Genomic DNA, 27913 nt, shown 5'->3' on the forward strand with positions numbered 1-27913 from the left:
ATATATATATATATATATATATATATATATATATATACGTATATATATATATATATATATAAAACTAAAGGATAGATAGGGGTGTCTAAAAAAATGCTGTAAATGGAAAATTACAACAATACAAACTCTACAATGAAGATCTGAATCTTGTCTATGATTCACTAACTTACAGCCAACAAAGAAAACAACTAAATGTCTTATCTGTTCTGATTGGTGCACATTTTCAGGTTTCACCAACAGATGTCATCGGTAGGCTGTTTAGAGCATTATATTTGTTCAGTTCTCTCAGTCATTATCATCCTGATCAGGAGCAAAGTGAATCTGAGAGTCCAGGGAGCACTGGGCCATCCTCATAACCATTCATTTTCTGTAGTGAAACTTCACTACATAAAAGAAAAGACTCTAGTATGATAAATCCATAAACCTTCACAGTCTCTGTAACAAGCCCTGAAGCCAGGTGTATTTTTTATTTAATTGTGGAACTTGTATTTTTTGGCCATGTATATGTTTGAAAATAATACATCTAATATATCTGTCCAGTTAAAGCCATCATTCTTTGAGTCAACAATAGATGATTTAGAGCTAGGGTCAAGTCTGATTACACAACAGTACTCAGTGCATAAACAGAGTTAGTGATTGATTTGTCATATTGCACTGACTAGTGGTCTGGTAATTAAAATTAATTGAAATTAATTCCTGGTCTGGTGATTAAACAGTGCCACAGGAAGAGAAATAATAAGTACTCAAGATCATATCATTTGATGACTAAGACTTCAATACAAGTATCATGAGAATTATCTTTTGGTCCCAAGTTTCAGGTTTGTGTTTTAATTACGCTTCATAATGGGAATAAATACACAACATCTGCAAGTGAATGAATGGGATCTACCATGCGGTTTTTGCAGTTGCGGTTCATGCAGTTAAAACAACACAGGTTTCCTAAACAAACTGACAGCAAGGTGTACAGGAACTAACACAAATAAATACAGAGGTGCATGAACATGATTTAAGCACATCAGCCCAAATGACTATTGAGTCTAGAGTAGAATTAGTATGGATGTCTGTCTGATTGTTTCCCTACTCATTACCAACGTGTTTCTCTGAGGGGATTTAGCAGATGGTGCTGTAGGCAGTTCACTGAACTCATTCTGCTCATAATTAATATGTCATTTTGTTGGTTCATGTAGGCCCATTCTGACTGAATCAGGAAGTAGGGATAGTTCTGTCTGAGACAAAGCAAATTCATTTCTACAGATTATTTTCTCCAAATATTTTCCAAATATTCCTTTATTATCAGAAAACAAAATGTCAACATATATTAATAGTAAAACATAGAAAGTGATGTTACTGAATTTGATATAAACTTGAGCTTTCAGTTCCCTTTAATCCCACATTCCGCTTTCATCCCTTGGGGTTTCATCATTTTTGGGTATATGTTTCCTATTTCCTGAAGCATCGTTTTCACTGTTTAGAATTCTTAAAACATTTGTTTATACATCTTATAAACAATTATAAACATCATTTTTTTTAGCCTTCCCTTTATAGCCCCATAGAGCCAATATTTTTTATTTCAGAACTTATGGAATCTGCTTTTCTGTTCACAGCAACCAGTCTGAGAATTTGAACCTAATTAAATATTTCTTGCTGAAATTAGCTGCAACAAAGTAAATTTGTGTTAAATAAATGGTTTTCAGTAAAAAAAAAGACTATTACATAAACAAATTCTATAAAGTAATTGTTAGATTTTCTACTATAATAGTCAGAAGTGAACATTGGGACTCTGTTATGTATAAATGCATAACATTGAGACTCTGTTATGTATAAATGAGCTGTTCTTTTTTTTTTTTTGAAGGTTGACCTTTGCAGTGTCATTTCATCATAATGTCTCCTTTCAAATCCCTTGTAAAGATCTCAGCTGTTTCTTAGTGTGATGAGTTTGACTTGAGAGGCAGCCTGATGAAGGATCTGCTGTGATCAGGTTAAATGGTAATGTATCTCCTTAATTAAGCACAGACACAGCAAGCATAACAACATTAATGCAAGAATGCTTATTTTATTGATCACCTGTCCAGTATCTTTGTATCGGACATCAGTTTTTATGAAATACAACAAAATCTAATGTCATTTTGTTCATTAGTAGATAGACTAGATAGATAGTAGTAAGATCAGCTTAACATTCATTCATTCATTCATCTTCTACCGCTTATCCGAACTACCTTGGGTCACGGGGAGCCTGTGCCTATCTCAGGCGTCATCAGGCATCAAGGCAGGATTCACCCTGGACGGCGTGCCAACCCATCGCAGGGCACACACACTCATTCACTCACGCAATCACACACTAGGGACAATTTTCCAGAGATGCCAATCAACCTACCATGCATGTCTTTGGACCGGGGGAGGAAACCGGAGTACCCGGAGGAAACCCCCGAGGCACGGGGAGAACATGCAAACTCCACACACACAAGGTGGAGGCGGGAATCGAACCCCGACCCTGGAGGTGTGAGGCGAACGTGCTAACCACTAAGCCACCGTGCCCCCCAGCTTAACATTTCATTCATAAATATTTAAAAAGGTACAATCATTGATTAGTTTTTAAAAGCCATCACACATTGCCATGGTGGTTTCATTCTCTTACAACTAGATGGCTATGTTTTATTGGTAAACTGCAGCCTTTTTGTTCAGCTCTGCAAAGTCATTCCTCATTGTTCACTTGACTAATGCTCCTGTTTTACTGATCTTTTTTCTGTGCTGTGCTGCACTTATCACTCTTGTTGGTTACAGGTGTGGCATTACTATCTGGCAAGAATATAAATGTAAGACATGAAAATGCTCAAATAAGGGCGCAAAGGTTTATTTTTTTTTTTTTAGAACACAGACATGTTGGAAATGCCTGAAAAACAGAAAGCAAATCTTCAGAAAAAAACTTTGGCTGAATATTTGAATAAAATAGGCTTTAAAGTGTTTATAATGTATTTCATTTTCTTTCATACAAAGGCAGACAATGTGACACTTGGTAGGTACTGGACTAAAGATAAGGACACTCATTATGTGCTACTCTGACAGAAGAAAAGCATTGTATGAACTTGTGCCATCAATTTTTTAGGAATTTGACATTAAGTAGCCAACACAATTCTGTGGATAAAATACAAATACTGTCAGATTATAGCTATTCGTTTAGGTCCTTCTTTTCGAGCTTCTTGGTCGTTTGTTAGACAGTGTTGTTCAATCATCTCCTCATACAGACAAAGTAATTCACTGGAATTATTATTGCCCACAAAAACACAGAGGTCATTTTTTATTACTTCCACAGCAAGGGTAGTTTTCTGAGTAAACTTCCTGTATCCTGTGTAGCTCCAATTTTGCAAAGAAAACAAACTTAGGGTTGTTGTTTTTTTTTTGAATAGTGAGATTGTGGACATCCTGTTTTCCTGCCTTCAGACCAGGTGAGCAGAAATGTCCTGTCCTTGCTTCAGAGTCTGAGTTCAACTGTTTCCTGCATTTTTCCTCTCCATTTGTTTCTGCCTCCTTTCTAACACCTCTAAGCGTTTGGCATCATTACGAGCTCGTTCTTGAGCTCGAAGATCTTCCACATCTTCAAAGAACAAGTGCCTTTAGAGACAAAGCTGTATTTAATTCATGTACAATATGTATTGGTAATGCAAGAGTACAGCACAAGTACATGTATAATTAAATTAGACTTAAACGCTTATAATTAGACTTATAAACTACTGTACCACGTAATACATTTCACACTCCTTTTGGGACTTGTTCTGGGCCACACGAGATGCGGTGGGATTTATAAACGCTCTATTATTGTTACCTGTTATAGAACGCTGTTGCAAGTCCTGCAATCAGTGCGCCGAAGAGAAGCGGCTTTGTAAGGCGTTTTTTTGCAGACAGCTTGTGCTGCTTCATTTTGTAATATTCAATTCAGAAGTGTTTTAGCAGAAAACTATTAAACAAGCGTCTTTTTTTTCCATGGACAATTTATACGCTCTATGACCTCCAAACACGTACGCATGACTTCCGGGGACTATTTTCTATACTATGTTTTTATTTATGTAGCTGATTTTATATATAGTATATTACGGAGTCGTTTCTAAATGTGTAGAATCTTTCAGCCGTATGCGATCAAGTATTACTTTCTGATAATGTTAAGAAAATTGCACTATAAGCCCGGAACTAATCTTGTATACCTAAACATGGGGATCTTGTTTGGGACGGACCGGATGTGTATTTCACTTCGCACCAGAGAAAACGTTCAGGTTTATACGGACTGAAAACGGGTGTTTGTTAACAAAAACTTGTAGAAGCCAACGTTCTGTTTTGTTTATTCTTCTTAGAGAAAAATATACCAAGAGTAACTCCTCCTATGGCTTCCGAGCCACATGCACCAAAGTCGGATATGTTGTAGACTCAATGTTGTTCTGGTACTTTTCTAAGCGACCCGAGGTCCGGTTGTCATGGTACCGGGTCTCAAAATGGCCTTTTCTGCCATAGACACCCATTATAAAATGTAGAGGTTTATAACTCGGCAAGCTTTCAAGCTTTCTACACCAAACCCGGCCAGCTTCTTTAGGGTGATACTCTGGACAATTGGTGTACCGACTGGCTTTAGTTATCACATTGACATGTGATCTATCAAAACACTCAGAACAATGAGACTTCATCGGGATATTCGGGTGACGCTACGTGCAGCCCGCCTCCAAAAGTATTGGCACCCTAGCATACTATTATTAATGGTTGATTATGGCGCATTATTCATTCATTTAACCTAAACCCCCTTCATATAAAGCGCTGTCTTAGTGGTTTGCTCTCCAGCTTCCTTCAGAGGTTTCCTAGATTGGGACCCCAAGCAGGCGGTCATTCATGTGCACCACCTTGTCCTCTAAAATTGGCTCCAGGATCCCAGACTGTGTAGAATAAGTGGCACAGTGGATGGTTGGACAGATGAATAAGTGTTTCTGAAATATATTGATGTTTAATATACCTTAAATACCTTATAGTCCTAAATGTTACAGATGTTCTACAGGAATGGATCGGTACTCTAAATCAGATAGGTTGGAATATTTGCAGGGGCTTGTGACAGAATTTCAGGACACTGACAGTGAAGGTATTTGACTCATGAAAATAATTTACACTTAAAATGGACTTACACTTTTTTGTTTTTGTGTAAATATGAAAAGCAACTCCAGTCCTTTTATTCATTTGGTCTAGAAGCTAAAGAGCAAATTCTGGCCAACCTGGCCAACTTTGCCTATGATCCACGTAACATGGAATCCTTGCGGATGCTTCAGGTCACTGAGCTTTTCTTGGATATGCTAACAGAGGAAAACGAGAATTTTGTGGAGTTTGGAATTGGTGAGTTTAATTAACTGACCTGTTTTAAAATGCACAAATTCTATAAAATGAGTATTGACACTATAAGTATTTATAATTTTTAATATTATTATTTAGATGAAGGAGACTGCACACTCTTCCTATTCTCTATCTGATGTTTTTTTTTGTGTTTCTTCTCCTCAGGTGGCCTGTGTAACCTCAGCATGGACCAGGAGTGCCGTGATCAAATTTTGCAAAGCGGAGGAATTCCTTTAGTCACAGGATGCTTGTCGAGTCACAGGGACGAGGCTGTTTTGTCCGCCATCACGACATTAATGAACCTAACCACTGCAGCATCATGCTCCCAAACCACAGACAGTGCAGTGGTGCAGTGCATGGTGCGTTTATCACTTACACAGAATCCACGCCTCAGCAATCTGGCCACAGTTTTCCTGCAGGATTACTGCACTCAGGATCAGGTAGACAAAGCCAGAGAACTGTTACAAGGACAAAGCCAGTCAGCTGTTGGGATTCCTCTCCCTAAGGATTAGGACCTTATGATTTCTTTAGCTTAGTGAAGATGGACAATATAAAACCTCCAATAGACCTTGTGTAGATTTGTTTTTCAGCAATACTATGAAGGATGAATTTCTTTATATAATGTGTTACAGGCACTGCTTCAGTGTTCCTCAGGTTGAGTCCTGCAGAGATATAACTCTCAGTTTAATGAGTTCTCTACACATAATTATATCAGAATGAGGTTTATTTATTGCCTGCGGAAAAAAAGCTGTTCCTGTGTCTGGCATTTTTGGTAAGCAAAGCTCTGTAGCGCCTGCCAGAAGGGGCGTTATATCACAGAAGGCTTGATGGTGATTCAGTGTACAGTTGCCTAAAGGAACATTCTTGATTTTTCCTTGTCTTACATGTGTGCTGTGTGCTGTTGGCATGCAGCACTAAATCAGCTCTCTCAGCCAAGGTGGAAAAGTGGGCATAAACATAAACAGGACATTTCTCCCAGTGTTTCTGTAACAGCAGCTAATAGCATTTATTCAGTTAATTTAATAGTGTTAGAATTTAGTCATTTCCCTGCGTCTATCTTGAGCTCAGTTTACTGTGAGGTGCTTGTTCTCTGGGTCCATGTGTGTTGTTTTTTTAATTTGTTTTATACTTAACGCATGCTGTTAAAACACACACACTTTCACTGTTGTGGGCAATGTCGAATAGCCGTTAGCAGTGAATGTGTGTTTCAACAGAGTCCCAGTCAGGGTATTTTCTTGCCTCATGACACTGTTCATTGGATAGACTTCACATAAACCCTGACCCTGAGCAAGCTACTGAAAATTCACAGGCAAAACTCATATTGCACATAAGTTCATAAATTCTCATAGAATCTGCAATGATTTTGTTTATAGTATCTGCTGACAGATGGAATATTCCTTCTCATGCTGTACATGTCTCCCTTGCTTCTTGTCTTGCTGCTACCTGGCTGAAGTAAAAGAAGTGTACTTTATCTTGATTAATTTGTCATCCTCCAAAGAGCCATTTTTTAGCACAATGGCTAAAGAATTTTTCGTGAGAGTTTGTCTTGGTACCTCCTGCATATTGGCTGATGGCAGAATCCATTCACATTTCATATGTGTTCCTTTAATTGTAGATGATGCATGGGCAGTGTAGCGTGCACTAGGCTCGCCTGAGATGTAGAGAATTTTTACCAAATGCTAAAGACTTCTATGTTGACTTCTGGCATATTTTGAAATAATAAAGGTTTTGTTTATAAGAAAATATCATTAACTTATTTATAATTTATTATAATGTATAGATCATAATTTATATTAGCCCAAACTAATGATATTTAATTAGCTGCCCCTTATAAATCAATTTAACACCATGGGCACAGCTGCATGTAATACTAATACAAATATTAATATTATTATTATTAATAATAATAATAATGTTTTTCTTTTGTGGCTTCTAGAAACATTAGAAAAGAACATCCTTGTGTTTAATTTTTTAATGTAAACCTTTCCATCTAAGCAGAATATGGATGATGTTTCAAGGCATTGTCTACTGTATCAGTGTGCACTGTGGCACTGATTAAAACCTGGTGAAAGTTCTAAATGCAACAGAGCTGAAAATCCTGTTGGATTAAGAAACTGATGATCAAGCAAACATTTTTTACTCATTTCTTTGGATGTAAGAATTGTGGGTCCTGACTGTATAGTTAATGGCCAACAAAAAGGTTTTACAAAGTCCAGTTGTGCTAACTCTCAGACCTTAATTCTATATTTTTCACACATTTCAGCATACTGTTAAAAATGAAATCAAGATCCGGTAATCTGCATTATATATCACAATCTATCTGTATAAGCTACACTCATTATTACCAAAAGAAGTAATTTTATCAAATTCATAGTATACATTCAGTATCATATTTATGTATCATCAGTATCATATTTATTTTTTTAAAATTATAATAAAGATTTGATTTTTTTTTTCCAAAACATTATTTAGAATAATAAAAGTTATTTATTTTAGTTACTTGCTAATATGTTTTTCAGAAGGAAGTCATTTAATTCAACAGTATAAAAGAAGTATAATACCTTAATGTGCCTTTAATATGTTTAACAGTGTAACAAATATAAAGTGTTCTAAAATCTGAAAAGATTATGAACGGTTACATTGCTAGAAGTACGTTAGTACAGTACGTTTTAAACATTTGTTTAAAAATACAACACATCTCCGAGTTCACAGTCCCAGCTGTTTCTCCGTCTGCTCCCGCAGTTTGTTCTTCTGGATCTAAGGTGTAGAAAAGTCATTTATTCAGTGCTATTTAAGGATTCTGTCTTTCCACACTTAACCAAAGCAAATGTGCTGTACAGACTGCTGACCCTGACTATAGAAACCACTGCTGTAGATTTTCTGCAGACTGGGAAATTGCTGAAATTTCTCCAATCCTGAGATCTATGTGATTAGACCCAAAAATACCCCACTCTTACATTTTTAACATTTTTTCCAAAGTGCCTACAGAGACACATAAAAAAAAGGTGGTGACCACAAGGAATTTGTCTGGGTGTTTATCCAGACTGTGGGACTATGCAAACAATATGGATGGAATGAAATTCATCATGCTGAACCTATTTATAGTTTTATATAATGTTTCACTGTGCTGTAAATGGTAAAATAAATTCTTATGTGCATGTACTTGTGTAAAGGTCTAGGCACTTACCTTCCCTGAGACAGTAAGAGGATAGCCCTGAACAAAAACAACATGGCGGGGAATCTTGAAATGGGCAATCTAAAAATAAAGAGAACAAGTGAAATAGCATCATGTGGTGTCTATGATATGGGCAAAGTCAAGTGTTCCATCCAGTTAAATGTATCTGACCTGGCCTTTGCAGAACGCCCTTAGCTCCTCTGGAGTACATTCCTGACCATCCTTCAGTCTGATGCAAGCACAAACCTCTTCACCCATCCTCTCATCTTTCACCCCAATCACCTGTAAATAACAAGAGAATAGTGACTCTGTGTCTGTCTGATCTTTTTATTTTATTTGCTCATTGTTGTTGAAGGGTAATCAAATGAACTCCTGTGTGCTTGCTCTGTCTCATGTTTTGGTTGCCTGGATATATAAATGATGAGGCTAAAAGAGGTACTAATATGATAACATCAGCTTGCAACATAAAATCACTAAGTCTTTCATGAACATTTCAATTATGTTTGTGTCAGGTTGGTGCCTTCAGCTGCAGGTTCTTAATTATAAAATGATTATCTGGTGTTTGTGTATGTTCAAGTGTGTGTGTGTGTGTGTGTGTGTGTGTGTGTGTTTAATCTGCCTAGTAAACACTGTTCTACAATCAGTGCAGCAGGTGTTGGGATTTGAAAGCATTTGCAATAGTTACAGCTTTGAGCTGAATCACACCTCTATAAAATGCATTACATTATTAAAAACTAATAGCCCAATGCTGTTGGCAAATTTGTTGAACACAAATGCATATGTGTAACTTCAGGTCTATAATTTCTCAGACTTTTTTAGCAGGGAATGATGAGGAAAGTCTAAACGTCCTGGGTACACTTGATGACCTGTGCTTCCTTGACTTTAGGGTGTGTGTGCAGGAACTGCTCGATTTCAGCAGGATAGATATTTTCGCCTCCACGGATAATCATGTCTTTCATCCGTCCCTCTATCTTGCAGTAGCCAAACTTGTCCAAACTGGCAATATCACTGTGGAATATAGCATCCGTTGAGTGTCGTGATGATTGAATGTAAAGTCCTTGCATGCTAAACACTCAACATCATCACCACACATACCCGGTTTTGTACCAGCGGTCCTTAGTAATGCACTCTTTGGTTTTCACTTCATCTTGCCAATATTCCAGCATGACACAGTAACCTCTGATCATAAGCTCTCCTGGAGTTCCAAGAGGAACAATGTGTCCTGTTGTAGGATCAACCACTTTTGCCTAAAAGAAAAAAGAAATCTTTAGTCATTACTTACAAAATAATGAAATATATAAACCTTGGCATCATTTTGTGAATCAAGAAAATAGGGATTTGTTTGAGTACCTCAAGGTGGTTGCCAATACATCCAACAGTTTCTGTCTTTCTATCTATGTTGTCAACTGGGAAGCCACAGAAGGTCACTGGACTGTTCTCGGTGGTACCATATCCAATCTATTCCAACATAAGAATATAACCTCTGCTTTTAAGTACTGAGGTGAAGGCATGCAGGACCATACAGCATCAATCACTGTGTCAATAAAGCAAGTCTTTTTTACAGTTGCTTTTAAGCCCTTATTCAATACCCTTATTCAATTATCAGATGTCTGGATCCCAATGTTTACATATTTTCATGCAGTAGGGTTTGCGTGCCCACCCTCAGTCTGTTATATTGCCAAACTGGCTGTATGAGAGGCAACCAGCTGTGTCAGCATGTGAAGAAAAGCTGGCCATAAAGGCAGGAGAGGTATGTGGTGCACATTTGAGAATTGGCTCTTTCATGACCTGCCCAATTAGTGTAGCTGGCCATCAAAACTCTGTCCGTCTCAGACCAGTTAAAAGCACTAGCCTATTAGAAGCATTTTGTTTTATGTTGCCAGGTTTATAATTTACAATATACATGCTGGGAAATTCATTCGCAAGTATTCAAGACACATGTATTTTGTACACATAATGTTGCATGACTTTTGTACATGTGCTGTGCAAATTGCACCCAGTGCCAATATGCAAGGTGTTGTCAGTAGCTGGAAAGATTCCATGCCACAAAAAGCAATTATAGTGAAGGAGAAAGAGAATCCTAAAAGTTTCAATGCAACATTATTAAACAAAACATAAATAGAAAAGGCAAGAAAACGCCACTGCAAAGAACATCCCGGTCAGTACAAATGGTAATATGCAAATGGTAAAAAGTTCATGGTAACTAAACTAAAACAGACATGTGTGTCATGCAAGATTTTACAACTGTCAGACTAAGCAGGATAAAAGAGAAGCCAGTAGCTACTCCAAAAGAGCATCAGGAAGAAGTTAAGTAAACAGAAAATAAGAACTGTACCACAGTCAACCCATGCAAAGGTCCTCTGCTAAAAGCCAAGCCCAGAGATCAAATCTCTTTCAAGAACAATACTGTATATTCCGGTTAGACAATAGAAGTCTTAGCAATAATTTAGCAGACTGACTGTTTTTACAACCACATTTATTAAACTGGCTCCACACACAATGAGGTATTTGTAGGACAGTAAACTAAGCAAGTTTGAGAAGCAGATTTCCACGGAATCTCTGTGAAATATATTGATGCTCTCTTAGAACTGATGTTTCTCTCTTTTTTTTGGGTTGTCAAAATTCAGAATTCAGCCACAGTGACGTGAAGTTTTCCCCAAAAAGAGACTACACTGGCTTATTTACTAATATTAACGCAAAATGACAAATATGGGAAAGTAACTAAACTAAGCATGAAAGACTAATGTACCTTGGGGGCACACTGGCTTAGTGATGAGCACATTTTCCACACACCTCCTAGGCTGGGGGTTCAATTCCTACACACAGTTTGTGCTTTCAGGGTCCATTTCATTGTATTTACATTTCTGCCATTTAGCAGACACCCTTATCCAGAGTGACTTACAATTTATTTCAAATATATACAACTGAGCAATTGAAGGCCTTACTCAGGGGCCCAGCATTGGCGGACCTGGGATTCGAACTCATGACCTTCCGGTCAGTAGTCGAACACTTTGACCACTAGGCTATCACATACCTAAATACTGAGTGCATTTGTGTGTGGGTGTGAGATCATGCCCTCTGAAGGGTTGGCACCCGATTCAGGGTGTTTTCTTGGATAAGTTTCAGGTTCTCTCCTACATTGTGTATGGTAATCAGTACAGAAAATGGGTCGATAGATATAATGGGGAGATTGTGTAGTCAACTGTGTAGGCTTGTGAATGCAAAGGCTGGACTGAAATTTGACTTGGTGGAAGCCTGCACTTGACCTGCTAGAAAATACACTTTCCCAATAAAATGTTACTTTTGTTGAGCAAACACTAGATTCCATCTATCCTGTGAGCAGCTGCGGCTGCTAAGGTACATGAGCAAAACATTTCCCTTAAGGGTTTTCTGTATGTGTGTGAATCAACCAACACTTTTTATTTATTCATGAAAGTTTTACAGATACATGAAGTTATTACTCTTTATAGCATTACTTTAGATATGATGAAACTTCCTTAAAAGGTAAGAATGGTATGGGAAAATAGAAATTTAAGCTCCACTATAAGGTTTTTGCAAGACTACTGTAGAAATGATTCAATCCATGAAATACTTGGCATATTTGAAATAAAAGGAGACATTTATGTAAAGAATACCCTCGCTTTTGACAGCCAGAAGGAAAACACATTTGTTGTAAGCTGATTCAAGCCACACATCTGGCTATGTTTATGTGTTATAAAACCATCTGTGCTTTTTTTCTTACCGCCGATTGCAAAACAGTGGAGGTATAGCGAGACATGTACTGTATTTCTTCTTCAACCTTAAAAACACCTGGCACACAAATGTGAGCTGCTCTACATTGTATTAGCTTGAGTGTAGCTTTAAAAGATATCAATTTATAAATCAGAAAGCAACTTTTCTTTCCAATGTACATATATTTTTTAATATAAAAAATATAAGTTCCACTAAACTATTTCTATTACTCCTACCATGCTGGTGGATCTGTGTGGGATCTGTTGTTTAACATTTTTGCCTAATGTAGTTCTTCTGTAAAATTGCACTTAACTGACAATGACGATGGTGGACCTCTTTTTATGAAGGGGAAAATTCTCTCACATCTTCCAAAAGGGAGTTACATTTTAAAGTCATCCTACTTCCTTCAGGAGGCAACACCACATAAAAAAAAAATCTCCGGTCAGTCCCTAACCCAGACCAAAAAAAAAACATTTTTTCTACCATGAGCAAACATTATAAATGCTGCTGCAATCAGACGGTACCTATTCCTCGCTGAAGATCTTTCCTCTGCCTCCCTTTACTGCCACACACCCCCTCTCCTTCTCTTTTCAGCTCACATCTAGCTCTCTCTTTCAGCACTCTTACTTCTCTCACTCGCTCTCTTTCTATTCTCAGGGTCCCTGCTGCTGTCAGAATACTTTTCTGCTTCCAGACGCTTTAAGACAGCAGAAAGCAAGAGACAGAATAACTAAACTGAGACAGCTGGGTCATCATGCAGGTTATAAGAATCCAGTTAGTGGTGTGTATACAATTTTTTGCTATCTTTATAATAAGTACAGAAAGCCAGTGTCCTAGTCCTTGCCATTGTCATGGTGACCTGCAGCATGTTATCTGTGACAATGTTGGCCTGAAGAAAATCCCTCGCATCACTGAGGCCACTCGCCTTGTCAACTTGCAGCGAAACAACCTGGGTGTGCTCCAAACCGGGGGCTTCAGCGAAATGAAGGGTCTCGTCTCCCTGCACCTGCAGCACTGCCAGATCCGTGAGATTGCCACTCAGGCCTTCAAGGGCCTCAAAAAGCTCATTTACCTTTACCTTTCTAACAATGAAATCAGCACCATCAAGCCTGGAGCCTTTGATGACTTAACTGAGCTCACCTACCTTTACATGGATGGAAACCAAATCTCAGGTCTTTCAAAGGGTATTTTCTCACCCATGATCAACCTGTTTATCCTACAGCTTGATAACAACAAGATCCAAGACCTGCAATCAGGTACCTTTGCAGGTGCTAAGGACCTTCGCTGGCTGCATATCAGTAACAATGAACTAAGGTCAATGCAGCCTGGCTCTCTTGATGATGTGGAGAACCTGGCCACTCTTACGCTGGACCGAAACAAGCTGTCTACATATCCCACCGAGGCCATGAGCAAACTACGAGTTGTTGAGGAGCTTAATTTGTCCAAGAACCCACTCACATTCATTCCTGACTATGCATTCAGGAGCTTTGGACGCTATATAGAGAAACTGCATCTTAATGATATGGGCCTGGAGAAGGTGAGTTGCACTGTAATGCAATAAGTTCATTACATACCTAATATAATGTATAAAATGTGATGGAATTGATGCTATGGACATTTTATTATTTTTTGAAGGCATATTTAATATTATTGCAAGCATAGTATTGAAAATACAAATCCTGTTAGCAGGTTTATTTTTTGTGGAGACAGAAAATGGTGGATTTGTTTGGGTGTAATATTGAAGAGACTCTCTATAAAATTCAGGATGTTTACAAGTCTCAGACCACAAGGAAACCAAAAGTGTACATACCATATTTCTGAGTTAATGAGGCTAGTAATAACCTGCCTTACGAATCAAGCAATAAACTGTCTCTCAAAATGCTTCTAAAAAGACTTTTTGTTGGTAAATATGGATTCTTTTCATGCAATTCAGGATGGAGTTGCCAAAATATGTTTATACTCCAGACACAGTTCAGCTGCCTGTCTTCCTCAAATATGGTCCACTTGATGTTGATTTAAATATGGTCCACTTGATGTTGTTTCCATCCTGATCTTTTCTTGATTTTGAGCTCACACGTGTACTTTGTGAAGTTGCACATGTATTGAGATCAGCAGCAATCCCCTTTTCATTAGTAAGGAATTTCAGATATGCCTGGAAAGTATGTTGATTGTAATTTCCATTCTACATACAGAGGCACTTTGTCTCCAGAACAAAGATTATTCAAAATACCATGCATTCAAGTTCATCTTTCTTTCTTTCTTTCTTTCTTCAAGAACCATTCATCACATGCAAACTATTGCTAAATGTAAGTTAGTTAAATGCAGTTAAATATGATATTTGGGTCTCACTGATCTAAGATCCACCATCCTGTAGGACATAGTGCATGAAGGTACAACAGGAGTTTTCATGTTGCTCAATGAATTTTTATATGTACATTAATTATGAGACATGGGGAAAGCCATGAATGAAAGTAGCAGGGCTAACGAGGATGTTTTTAGCATCTGTTTGCTTGATGGTTCCCATCAAAACATGCCTCAGTCTAATAATTACATATGTTATTTTAAAATGTGTGAATTTCCCTCACACAAGACAGTATGTAAACAGGTCACTAAGGGTTACAAGACAGGTAAATAGTAAAAGGCTGTTCTTAGGCACATGAAGTGTGGTATATTTAGGGTCTAGTTGCCTGACCTGAATGCACAAGTGGTCTCTTTGGAGGAACTTTTGGCAAAAAAGCATGTTGGTGAGGAAAGAGAGTGGGCCAAACAGTCTCTCTGTGCTAGAAGTTATCTTCCATAGCCCTCAAATTTCCAACCTCCATAGCCCTCTCCCCTCTCTTCTGATTTGAATGGAAATTTTCTGAATGGAATGGAATTACAAGTCTACAATGACCGAAAGACCCGTACACTTCTATTCACATAATCTGCTTGCAATGTCCCTGGGTTTTCCTTTAAGGTGAGCCTCAATCACACCATGCGGAGTTGTTCTTCTAGCACCTCAGTGAAGTTTTTAACAGCCTTGCAGTTGCTTATGAAGTTTAATGGAAGGTTAGGCTGGCAGTACAAAAAGGTTTGCACAAGCCCTGGCACAGGAGATGGCCTGTGAGGGCTCTTTCCCTCATGTGAAACAACCTTTCCAACCGAAGGAAGAAAAAAATTAAAGCCAGACCTGACATCAAGAAACAAACAAATTCATAAAATACTCATTTCCACAGCTTATGTAAGGGGTGAAGTCTGTCTGTGAGCAGTTCCACGTCAACACAACTGCCAATAGATTACAAATCTTTCAAAATAAAAAGGTGTCAGTAGCCCTAACAATGCAGAAGGGTTTACAGCTTTGAAATCTGATGAAACATCCATCTTCAGATGAATAAAGCATTGCTCACTATTTCTATCCAATCAGTTTTCCAACGCGGCGTTTGAGGGTGTGACAGCACTAAGATCATTGCATCTTCATAACAACAAGCTGAGGATGCTACCAAGCAACCTGGTTTTCAACAAAATGCAGAATCTCACTCTGTTCAACAACCCATGGAGCTGCAACTGCCAGTTAGCTAACCTTAGAAAGTAAGAGCTAACATTTAAATAACACCAATACCGTGCCACTGTGAAGAGCCCGGGTTTAAGGCAATAGTTTATATTTGTTTTTAACATATCTATATCTCTAGGTGGATGGACACCAGTCGTCATCGCCCTGATGCGATTTGTGCATTACCTGCGAATCAGAAAGGAAAGCAAATACGAGACAGCACTGCCTTTAGCAAGTGCAAAATAAAGAGAACTAAGAAGGGAGAACTTCACTGAAAAGGTAAGAGATTGCCTTCCGGATTTCTGGAAGGCTAGTTTTAAGAAGTCGTGTTAAGCTTGTGTTTTTTCTTTTCATTTTCCAGAAATTTAAGCAGTGAGCTCAAACATTACACTAAACATTCTTATGTTTAAGAATCAATCTAATTCTGAGGCTTCATGTTAAATATCAATCTAATTCTGAGGCTTCATGTTAAATATCAATCTAATTCTGAGGCTTCATGTTACAGCAATAAGGGCTAAACCCTTCCCTGTGCCTTGCAAATATTAACAAATCATGACCAATATACTGTATGTAGTGCTGGGAGATAAATATCTGGCCACAGGCGTTCCCTGTTTTCCAAAATAAGACCAACAGCTCCTCCCTGGTCTCTGTAACAGACCTCTTTATAGGGTGCATTGCTAATGGGGCTTGCTTACTAAATGAACCCAAAGCACCATTACAATTTCATAACAAGGTACTGCAATAAATATTTATTGAATTAAACTACACAATATAGGTTTGAGAAATAATAATATAATTCAGAGAAATAATATTTTTAATATTCATAATCATCCCAGAATCTGAGCTTAAAAAAAATGTTTACTGAGATGACATTTGTATTTTAGAAATCTTACAAGTTAAAGATAACAAATCACACAGAGAGAAATTAAATCTAATTATATTAAATCCCATCACAGAATCTGAGTTGAATGTAACTGCTAATCTATCCAGAGTTTTTCCAACAGATTTTATACTTTATTTTTGGTATATATCGTCAACACGTGTTTAACCCATTCCTCAATTACATCCACTTTGCTTTCTGTGCTTTTCCATTTTGTCTCTCTTGCCATGTCTAGAGCAGGTTATGCCAGTCACGGATGTTTAGTACTCGGTTTGGCTGTTTGATTTGGCTCCCTTCTTTATGTCTTTTCACAGGAGTCTCAGAGGAGACGCATGTCCAGGGGACCGGCACCAGGTCCAGACAACAGACGCAATGTTACTTTCTATTTCGGAGCTGTTCATTTTCTTTCAAATTCTACGAAATGGCACGCATATGAACATTCAATTTATAAAAAAAAAAAAAAAAAAGAGAGAGAAAAAAACAGTTTTGCAGGGAAAACAGACTAATGCTACACTACTCACACATGCTCTGACCCTAATCAAACATTCAGAGGATTTTAGCTGTAGATTCGTGATTAGCATTTTCATTAAAAATAATTGTGATAACAGTTATAGTTCTGGGTCACAATAATCAAGCTAGGATTTCTTGTCCATCCTATCTCATAAGATCCTGAAATCCTCATTCAAGGACATCACACTGTGTGTCTATCCTCATAAGATCCTCATATAAGGAGAAATATTACACAAATATTTTATACTTTTGTCAAAGCCATTTCAATAAATTTCCAATATTTCAGTAGTTATCAGGTGCTCATAAACTGTGAGGAGAAATCATCACACACAAAGTCTTCCTAGTATTATCTGGTTTAAGCCATCTACTCTATGTAAATAAATAAATAACTGTGTCTTGTAACAATATGTAACGTTTGAAGCACAATCATAGGTTACTGCTTGAATGATCCATAACACTACACAACGATGTGCAGAAAAAAAATCCACAGCACGGTGCAGAAAGTAACCAAGTCATGGATAACAAACTTAAGCTCTTAATGCTGCTGTTTTGTAGTGCGTTTCCATTCCAATAAAAATGTGCATGCTTACGCTACAACAGGAAGTTGAAAACGTAGAAGGAATATTTGGAAAATTTCAAATGTGCTTTTTTTTCCACAGCTGCATGACACACTTATGTACAATCACAGATTACTCAATTTCTTAAACTTTATGTAATAAGCGATAATCACTTTTTCAATAAATATTCAATATCTAAAAAAAAAGATCATGCGACAAGTGATTCTTGCCACTGGATGCAATAAATATGTAAACAGGGAAGAAATATTCTCAACAATTTTCTGCCTTAGTAAAATGATCCTAGCCTAGAATTTTTAAAAATCATTTTTAATAACGCTTTGTTGTTTTTATGCATGACCCAGATGATGATCTGTTCAAATGCTAAAAGTAATGTAGCAATGAATTAATGCTAAAAACAGGTAGCACAATCACATTATGGATAAGAAAAGAAAAACTATTCGAGAAAGGACATAGAGTCTAATATATAATAATAATGATGATGATGATAATAATAAGTATTATTATTATCATCATCATCATTATTATTATTATTATAGCCATGTAATTTACTGTGCACAGTACCTACATTACATCTGAGTTTGCAAAGACACTTATGGCGAGGTCTATGGCACCATCTAAACATTTCGTACAACAGATGGCATTGTATGAACAAAACAGTTCCTAGAATGCAGAATGCACCAGAGATTCAGAGTTTATATTTTCATATAAATGCACTTTTGTTGTTAGTAGAACAAATCGTTTAAGTTTTAAAAATATTCTGCACAATTAACAGTACATTTTTATTCAGTTTTAATTTCTATGCCTGTGAAGTCCCCTGTCTCCCTCTAGTGAATTATAAAAGACTTAATAAATACACTCTGTAATAAAAGAATACTTCAACCTTACAGATTGAACCAGTACATAGTAGAGGAAAACATATCTACATGTGTATTATGTTTTTTATATACCTGTACTATTACACTATTACACCTGTACTATTAACTCTATGAAGTTAAGTAACCACATTTTTGCTGTTATCACTACATATAGACTAGATTTTTATTTTCATTTTTAACATACACCGGTCAGGCATTGCATTATGACCACTGACAGGTGAAGTGAATAACACTGAATATCTCTATCATGGCACCTATTAGTGAGTTGGATGTATTAGGCAGCAAATGAACATTTTGTCCTCAAAGTTGGTATTTTAGAAGCAGGAGTAATGGGCAGGCATAAAGATTTGAGCGAGGTTGACGGGGGCAAATAGTGATGGATAGACAACTGAGTCAGTGCATCTCCAGAACTGCAGCTCTTGTGGAGTGTTCCCGTCTGCAGTGGTCAGTATCTATCAAAGGTGGTCCAAGGAAGGAACAGTGGTGAATAGGCACGTGGGGAGCAAAGGCTGGCCCATTTGGTCCGGTCCAACAAACAAGGTACTGTTTAATTTGTACAAGGGAAGTTAATTAATGTTCTGTTGGAAAGTTGTCAGAATACACAGTGCATCTTAGTTTGTTGCATATGGGGCTGCATAGCCACAGACCAGTCAGGGTGCCCATGCTGACCCCTGTCCATCACCAAAAGCGCCAACAATGGGCATGTGAGCATCAGAACTGGACCACGGAGCAATGGAAGAAGGTGGCCTGTACTGATGAATCGCATTTTCTTTTACACCACATGGATGGTCGGGTGCATGTGTGTCACTCACCTGGGGAACACATGGCACTTGCCATTAAAGAAGAAGGCAAGCCGGCAGAGGCGGTGTGATACTTTGGGCAATGTTCTGCTAGGAAACATCAAGTCTTGCCCTCAATGAGGATGTTACTTTGAAACGTAACACCCTTGCATGGACACTGTATGCCCTAATGGATGTGGCCTCTTTTAGCAGGATCTTGCGCCCTGCCACAAAGCAAAAATGGTTCAGGAATGGTTTGCAGAGCACAACAACGAGTTTGAGGTGTTGAATTGACCTCCAAATTCCCGAGATCTCAAGCCAATTGAGCATATGTGGGATGTGTTGAACAAACAAGTCAGATCCATGGAGGCCCCACCTCATAACTTACAGGACTTACAGTAAAGGACCTGCTGCTAACATCTTGATGCCACATCACAGCACACCTTCAGGGGTTTAGTAGAGTCCATGCCTCGACGGGTCACGGCTGTTTTGGCAGCAAAAGGGGGACCAACACAATATTAGGAAGGTGGAAATAATGTTATGCCTGATCGGTGTATACTGAAACAGTGAAGCTGAATTTAAACTCCATTAGACACTAAAGTGCCTAAGACCAGACGTACCAACCTGAAAAGCCTGTATGAACTATCGTTTATATTACTATATCAACAGCAGAGACCACAAGTCTTTTTAATTAAATTATAATAGTTTACAACAGTATTTATATACAATATTATGACATCATCATATATTTGTACCTGAGGCGAGTACTCACCGTCATTTCCTTAATGCCCATGACTTTGACTATTTTCTTTAAAACTTCAGGAGGACAGGGAGAGCCAGCTACAATGCCTGCCGTACAAGAAATGTTCCACCATGAATATAAATATTGATATGAAATCACACATGTATCTTGTTACACACAGAGCAGGCCATGAGTACAACACTTCTCCAAAAATCTCCCAAAATACACTTCACTTCATAAATTCACATCTAAATGACTCACCTCCTTCAACAGATGACAGGTCAAACTTGGCCAGGTCAGGCTGTCCCATCATGTCTATGTACATTGTAGGGGTGCCATAGACAAATGTGCATCTACACAGAGTGAAAACAATTGTGACTGAGTTCATGGACTCCACAAGTTCTCTGAAAGTGTGCTGTGGTATCTGACACTGAGAGATTGTTTAGAAGCAGATTCTTTAAATCCTGTACGTTGTGAGTTGGGGTCTCCATGGATCAGATTTATTTGTCCACAGATGTTCGATCAGATTGAAATCTGGGGAATTTGGAGGCCAAGTCGACACTTTTTTACTCTTTGTCATGTTCCTCAATCCATTTCTAAACAGTTTCTGCAGTGTGACAGGGTGCTGAATGGAGCCAGTGTCATTGATAAATACCGTTGCTATTAAGGATTGTGCTTGGAGTGCAATAATGTTTAGGTAGGTGGTATGTGTCAGAGTAATATGCACATGATTTAAAGGATCTGCTGCTGCACAATATTTGGCAGGTGGTTTTAATGTAGGCTAATCACAAGGTGACAGAAAGATAAGTTAGACAGAATGACACTCAGGCATACTTCTCATTCTGCATAGCTGCCAGGTTGGCACGTCCATCATACGCAGTGGAGGGAAAGACCAGTGTGATACCATGTACTGCCATCACTATCCCCCCACCTACGGAGCCAAAACAGTGGTACAGTGGCACTGGCACACACACTTTAATCTTCCGCTGGGGGTAAATGAGGACACGGGAACAAGCAGTCAAGTAATGTACATCTATGATAACGGAAATATGACACTAATCCTTTAGTACACTGTAAATACCAATAAATCTGTATATTGGTATAGTGTCCAAATTCCACCAAACACTATGACCGAGCACTCACCCTCCAGTCATATCCAACACGCAAACCAATAAAATATGCATTGTTGACAATATTGTGGTGCGTCAGTGCAGCTCCTTTGGGACTCCCAGTGGTTCCCTGGAATGAGAAAATCAGTAGATAGTTATGCAGACTTTGTTTTCAGTTAAATCTTGTTGCTAAATTTATTTCTCTCTCTCTCTCTCTCTCACACACTCATTTTCTACCGCTTATCCAAACTATCTTGGGTCACGGGGAGCCTGTGCCTATTGTTGCTAAATTAGTTTTTGCTAAATATCTACGCAAGGTTTTTTAAAATTCATGCCTCAGTACCGATGTAAACTGGATGTTAATAGGGTCATCAAAATTAAGTTTCTTCTGCAAATCTTCTAGCTCCTGGTAGTGCTGGCTGCTCCCTGCCTGCATCAGATCCTTCCACTGGAAAGCACCAGGCTGCTTACTGTCAGTTACAATTACCGTACTTAAATCTGGCAATCTGAACACAGAAAAAAGGAAAAGGAAAAAAAAAAAAAAAAAAAAAAAACACTGCATATTAATGGCAAAATATTTAGTCACACTGTAAATCTCATTCAATGATTCATGGTTCAGATTTATTTTGTTATTGTTGTCACATGATGCTAAATGAAGGACATGGATCCTTAACGCAGGCACACAATTGACTTTTCTGTCCTATTAAAATTCATTTTTAATTAATTCTGTTTCATTTTTCCACCTCCAAAGAGACATTCGAGACTTGAACCCTACTATAACCGTTTAATATAAGACCCTACTACACAATTAAACCAGACTCTTCCAGACTCTTACACTGATATAAGTCACCTGAAGAACAGTTCCTCTTTTGTTTAACTAGTAGACTAATTCAAAACCTTGTTTACTGATGTTTAAGCCTCTGGATCTGTTCCAGTTCTTCACTTATGTATTTCAGGGATACCTGTAGGGAAGACTTATTAACTAGACCTACTTGAACAGAGTTGTAACCAGCCAGCTTATGCATTATCCATTAAATCATTTTCTGTAGAAGGGAACATGAAAAGTGTGAATGAACTAATTAAAATAGCAAATTAGCATTTTTGTGCTTTGCAAGTTAGTATTTGATGACTGTATTTAGATTTTGTTAGTTTTAATCAATTTCCTGATTAATTTATCATGTTTCTCATTGCCTGGTCTTATTTTGCTAGGTGTTTATGTTCACCTGGAACTCTTGATGCACCCCGGGGAAGCAGTATCTATGTCAGGGCAGAGCTGCCTCAACATGTCGTAGTATTTCTGGGTCTTAAATTTAGTTGGACACACAATTGCTTGGCACTGGACCTAAACCAAGAGAAAATAATTTTGCCTTATGAGAGACTGAATGCTAACAGAAACTAAATGTAAAAAAAAAAAAGTCATTGTCATAAAAAGCAGCTGTACCTTTTTTAGTGCATATTCCAACTCCTGCAGCTGATAAGCTGGATTCACTGATACCTGTTTAAAGAAATCAGCATTTCTTTGCATTTAAAAAGTGTGTAAAATTATTACAGGTCCTTCCTGTATACAGTATCTCACAGAAGTGAGTACACCACTCACATTTTTGTGAATATTTTATTATATCTTTTCATGTGACAACACTGAAGAAATGACACCACTATGTAAAGTAGTGAACAGTGTACAGCTTGTGTAACAGTGTAAATTTGCTCTTCCCTCAAAATAACTCAACATAAGCCATTTTCTCTCCCCGGTGTCATGTGACTCATTAGTGTTACAAGGTCTCAGGTGTGACTGAGAAGCAGGTGTGTTATTGCTCTCACTCTCTCATACTGGTCACAGGAAGTTCAACATGGCACCTCATTGCAAATAACTCTCCGAGGCTCTGAAATATAAAAACTGTTGCTCTACATAAAGATGGTGTAGGCTGCCAAGACCCTGAAATTGAGCTGCAGCATGGTGGCCAAGACCATACAGCCGTTTAACAGGACAGGTTCCACTCAGAACAGGTCTCGCCATGGTCGACCAAAGAAGTTGAGTGTACGTGGTCAGCGTCATATTCAGAGATTGTGTTTGGGAAATAGACGTATGAATGCTGCCAGCATTGCTGCAGAGGTTGAAGAGGTGGGGGTCAGCCGGTCAGTGCTCAGACCATACGCCACACACTGCATCAAATTGGTCTGTATGGCTGTCATCCCAGAAGGAAGCCGCTTCTAAAGATGATGCACAAGAAAGCCCACAAACAGTTTGCTGAAGACAAGCAGACTAAGACATGAATTACTGAAGCCATGTCCTGTGGACTGATGAGACCAAGATAAACTTATTTGGTTCAGATGGTGTCAAGCGTGTGTGATGGCAACCAGGTGAGGAGTACAAAGACAAGTGTGTTTTGCCTACAGTCAAGGATGGTGGTGGGAATGTCATGGTCTGGTGCTGCATGAGTGCTGCCCGCACTGGGGAGCTACAGTTCATTGAGGGAACCATAAATGTCAACATGTACTGTGACATACTAAAGCAGAGCATGATGCCCTCCCTTCTGAGTCTGGGGTGAAGGGCAGTATTCCAACATAATGACCCCAACACACCTCCAAGACAACCACTGCCTTGTTAAAGAAGCTGAGGTTAAAGGTGATGGACTGGTCAAGCATGTCTCCAGACCTAAACCCTATTGAGCATCTGTGGGGCATCATCAAATGGAAGAGTTATTTTGAGGGAACAGCAAATTTACACTGTTACACAAGCTGTACACTGTTCACTACTTTACATTGTAGCAAAGTGTCATTTCATCAGTGTTGTCACATGAAAAGATAATATAATAAAACATTTACAAAATTGCGAGGATTGTACTCACTTCTGTGAGATACTGTAGCAACAAACACAGCACTGAGAATCTTTTTGCACATCTTAAATTGTATCCTTCAGTGGGACTCTGCATTATCCACTAATTCATCTTCTCAGCACAGCTCTGGTATTTTAAATTATTGTAAATAATTGTAAATTGTAGACATTCATTTACTGTCTCTCAGCTACTGATATTAAAGTCAACTCCAGGATGGTTTACATTTCATCTTAATGGAGCTTTTTGTTGCCATTACCAAACAGAAATCTGCCACTACTTCTGTAACTCAAGATGTTCCCTAGGGATCAGTAAAAGGATATTTTGTATTATTCACACACTATCCTTGGATCATATTACATTGTGTCACAATCTTTTCACAGTTATGCCAATATTGCCTAGATTTATGTTAATATGGACTAAGTAAGTAAGTTATGTTGTGTACTGTTGGAGTCTTTGCAACTAAACTTTGGATCCAGTTCCAAAGAGTTTGTTCCATTGAGTTCGTTGTTGTTAATTTTCTTTTTATGTTACCCAAACTTCTCTTCATGTCTTGTTTTCTGGCCTTGAGTTTCAGAAAGATGATTATATAAATTGGTATTATTAGTAGCAGTACTTTATAGTAGTAGGAGTAGTATTAATAGTAGAAATGTAACAGAAGGAATTTACTGTTTATGCTGCCTACTGGAAAAATGAAGAAACACAGAAAACAAGCCTCACCAAGATGATGCCAGCCTTTGCTGTGGCAAATTGCATCAGAATCCACTCATAGGTGTTGGGTCCCCACATGCCTAATCGATCTCCCTTCTTCAGACCCAGAGCCATAAGACCTGTAGCTGCCTGATCCACCTACAGCAGACCATTATAATTCCAACAAGAACCTTTAATTATGATATTATACCATTATTATGATATGATGAAAAATTGTTTGTCATTTGCCTTTAAGGCGTAAAACATTATGTATAAAATGTATAAAATCCTCACTAATAAATATTCATAATGAATATGAACTAAATTTACTGGAAACAAAATAGATTACCAAAAAAAACTGGCAGTTTTCAGCATTGTGTGTTGGAGGTGTTTGTTTGGTTTCAGAAAGAATAGTAAGTAATCAGTAGAAATGCAACCATCACTTTTTACTGCAACAAAATGGCAAATAAATTTGTTAATGCTAAACTTGAAGTCAGGCTCGAAAGCCTTCATATGAAGGTCCTCTCAGTGTAAATGGGTTAACGGTATAGTAATAGTGCAATGTATCAGTGCTTCATATGCCACACTTGACCTTTGGACTACAAATTACTGTACAATACGGAAGGTTTACTTTTGTGGGTCACTAGCACTGTAAAGTAATGCATCTAAAACATAGGTGACAGAAGTAAGAAAAAGCAAGAAGGAAGTAAATGCAAAAAAGGCTTGCTACAAATTTAAACTGACCTTTGTAGCAAATGTTAGAAATGTATATGTTTCGCTCCTTCTTTTGTTGCCTTTTTAATGGCTTTATCATATTCAAGCAGTTGAGTGTAAGTTTGGGAAATACTGAAGGAGCACACTCACATCGGTTTGGAACTCAGAAAATGTTTTCCTGATGCCATCCTGCAGGAAGACAACAGCTTCACGATCAGGGGTGCGTTCCGCTCTGATCTGCAGGCACCGGCCGACAGTGAGAGACTGTAAGGAATGTGAGCTCACACCGTGGGCATAGCTGGTGGTGAGAGTCGGAACACTGGGAGGAGTGTCTACATAAATAGAACTGGATAAACGTACAGAAACAGACAGATCAATAATTAATCTTGCTAAAATTGAGATTCTTTAAATTCTCAGAAGACTACACGGTTAACTCCAGAAACCTGAAATGTTCTTCAGTTTGTCCTTCTGGAGAAAATCTTAAAATGTTATGTGTAGAACTCTACAAGGGTTTACCTAGGACAGAGTGGTCCATGTAGAATCACTTTATTAAGCAAAGAAACTTCATCTAAATTGCATAAGGGTCCTATTTTCTTCTAAAATTGTACAGTTAGGTGTTTTTATAGTTTCTCGTTTATAAGTTTGAGTTCACCAGACAAAAAATAAGTTTTATGACTTAGTTTAATTGGAAGAATAGAAGTTAAATGGCTACATCAGGATACAGGAGTTGCAAATGTAAAAACATAAAATCACTAGGCTTCCTTTTCAAAATGAATATATGATAAGCAAAGGAATTCATGCAAGCTTATGCACGTATAAGGAGATTTCTAATAGGTCCATGTGATTTTTTTTTATAGTTTATTTGTGTATATGCCAAAATGTTGGAGAACATGTATTCTCTTTGAAGATAAAATTAAAATAAAAATAAAAAAAAAGTTGCTCATTAACTACTGTTCAATATTACATTTAGCTTTGAACAACCAGTCGATTTCATTCCCTAAACAGAGATTTTCAGCGTGTAATCGATTTTCCTTCTTTCTAAAGCTAGTTTTACTTTTGGCTACACAGCAAATCACTCCCCACTACACATATAGTGGAGAGCATATAGGCGGAATCTAAACGGAGGTAGTAACCCTATGTAGGGTATACAGAGAATTTTGGGATGTAACCCCAAATAAACGAAATAGTCAGGCGTGCCCTTGTTTTTTCCGCTCTTTATTCAGAAAAAAAAAAATCTAATACCACGAAAAAAGCGTTAAAACAGATTTTTCTTTTAATAAATCGTCATTGCTAGGACATTTTTGTTTAGAAAAGAATAAACAGTAAACAGGAAGTTTTATTAACTCTGTCAACGTGGTTTAGAGATTATAGTGATAAATCTAACAATACTTCACATACTGTACTGTATGTAGTAAAATCGCCATACTCTGTGCGCCATGACGCGTAAAGCATTTAGGGAAATAATGCACTTTTACAATCTTTCTCAGAAGTATAGAAAAGCTTTAACTGTGTGTTTGTATGTGTCAGGGCTTACCAACTTGGCTGAACTGATAAAAAAGGCGTCTTGTGCAGAAGTCGTGGAGGTTTAGAGAGGACACCAGTTGCGCGCAAAGCTGCTAGAAACCTCGGCCACATTTTCACTGCAAATGCAAATGTAAATAAATACTTCGAGTTCCACAAGCTGTTCCGAGTGTCACTGCGCTGCAATCGAAACTTTACCCAACGCTGTTACACGGTGTGCAGTATATATGTCTTAAAACCACAACAAGACGTCTACAAGGCTCTTGTATTCATTCCTCTTTTCATTTCACTGTGAGCAGCTGATATGATGTGAGGAGATATGATTTGATTGGTCGAAGAGACTAGTTAAACTTTGAACTGAAGTAAGAGCCAAAGGTCCGAATGCTGAGGCCACTGCGACACGTTACCTCTAGTTGGCGCATGAGCTTGTTTTCTTTTTTCATTCTTTTTTATTGGCTTGTTTTAAAACATCTGGACTCAACCGAAACATCGTTTAGTCCACTGCTGTTTTACATGGTCTTCTTTAAGGAGTTCTGCTTGAAAATAGGAAACTAATGGTTGAAGTGTTCTGAACCCTTTATGGTGCTGACGGTACTGATCTAGTGATCTGAACTAGTGAAGGGAACTTTTGAACCCTGCATTTGTTCTAAAATATTTCTGAGATTTCTACAATACTTTATGACAATAAATTATCTATCTATCTATTTATCTATCTATCTATCTATCTGCCTGACTGTCTGTCTTAATTGTTTGTTAAACACTCTCATGCAATGAAACATAAGTTTAAGTGATACCAGGGGCGTAGATTACGCGGGGGACTTTTTATAAAAAGTAAATTCGTCCCCCTCACTTTTTTAGTAGAGAGTTGTGTTCACCACATGTTGAGGTTT

The 27913-nt window shown here is 37.9% G+C and overlaps 3 protein-coding genes and 1 long non-coding RNA gene across 4 annotated transcripts; 2 read left to right on the forward strand and 2 right to left on the reverse strand.

Annotated features, from left to right (window-relative positions):
• Positions 1–2936: 2936 nt before the first annotated feature.
• LOC132864203 (uncharacterized) lies at positions 2937–3986 on the reverse strand. Its single transcript, XR_009650193.1, has 2 exons — positions 3821–3986; positions 2937–3609 (listed from the first exon to the last, which is right to left on the reverse strand). It is a non-coding gene; the product is annotated as an uncharacterized LOC132864203 (long non-coding RNA).
• Positions 3987–4175: 189 nt separating this feature from the next.
• armc7 (armadillo repeat containing 7) lies at positions 4176–7094 on the forward strand. The gene is made up of 4 exons (XM_060897503.1): positions 4176–4286; positions 5033–5113; positions 5218–5361; positions 5524–7094. The coding sequence occupies exons 2-4, from the start codon at positions 5035–5037 to the stop codon at positions 5868–5870; spliced, it is 570 nt and encodes a 189-aa protein (XP_060753486.1). The 5' UTR covers positions 4176–4286; positions 5033–5034; the 3' UTR covers positions 5871–7094.
• Positions 7095–7315: 221 nt separating this feature from the next.
• Positions 7316–27358, reverse strand: acsf2 (acyl-CoA synthetase family member 2). Its single transcript, XM_060897535.1, has 16 exons — positions 27037–27358; positions 25653–25848; positions 24819–24947; positions 22709–22762; positions 22491–22609; positions 21611–21773; positions 21302–21397; positions 20993–21144; positions 20420–20511; positions 20189–20265; positions 9884–9991; positions 9629–9780; positions 9400–9541; positions 8705–8815; positions 8546–8614; positions 7316–8115 (listed from the first exon to the last, which is right to left on the reverse strand). The coding sequence occupies exons 1-16, from the start codon at positions 27135–27137 to the stop codon at positions 8065–8067; spliced, it is 1812 nt and encodes a 603-aa protein (XP_060753518.1). The 5' UTR covers positions 27138–27358; the 3' UTR covers positions 7316–8064.
• On the forward strand, positions 12795–17182 carry chad (chondroadherin). Its single transcript, XM_060897524.1, has 4 exons — positions 12795–13802; positions 15669–15832; positions 15934–16073; positions 16989–17182. Exons 1-3 carry the CDS (start codon positions 13020–13022, stop codon positions 16067–16069), a joined length of 1083 nt encoding a protein of 360 aa, XP_060753507.1. The 5' UTR covers positions 12795–13019; the 3' UTR covers positions 16070–16073; positions 16989–17182.
• Positions 27359–27913: the final 555 nt, after the last annotated feature.

This window comes from Tachysurus vachellii, chromosome 2 (assembly GCF_030014155.1).
Source record: "Tachysurus vachellii isolate PV-2020 chromosome 2, HZAU_Pvac_v1, whole genome shotgun sequence".
NCBI lineage: Eukaryota > Metazoa > Chordata > Actinopteri > Siluriformes > Bagridae > Tachysurus > Tachysurus vachellii.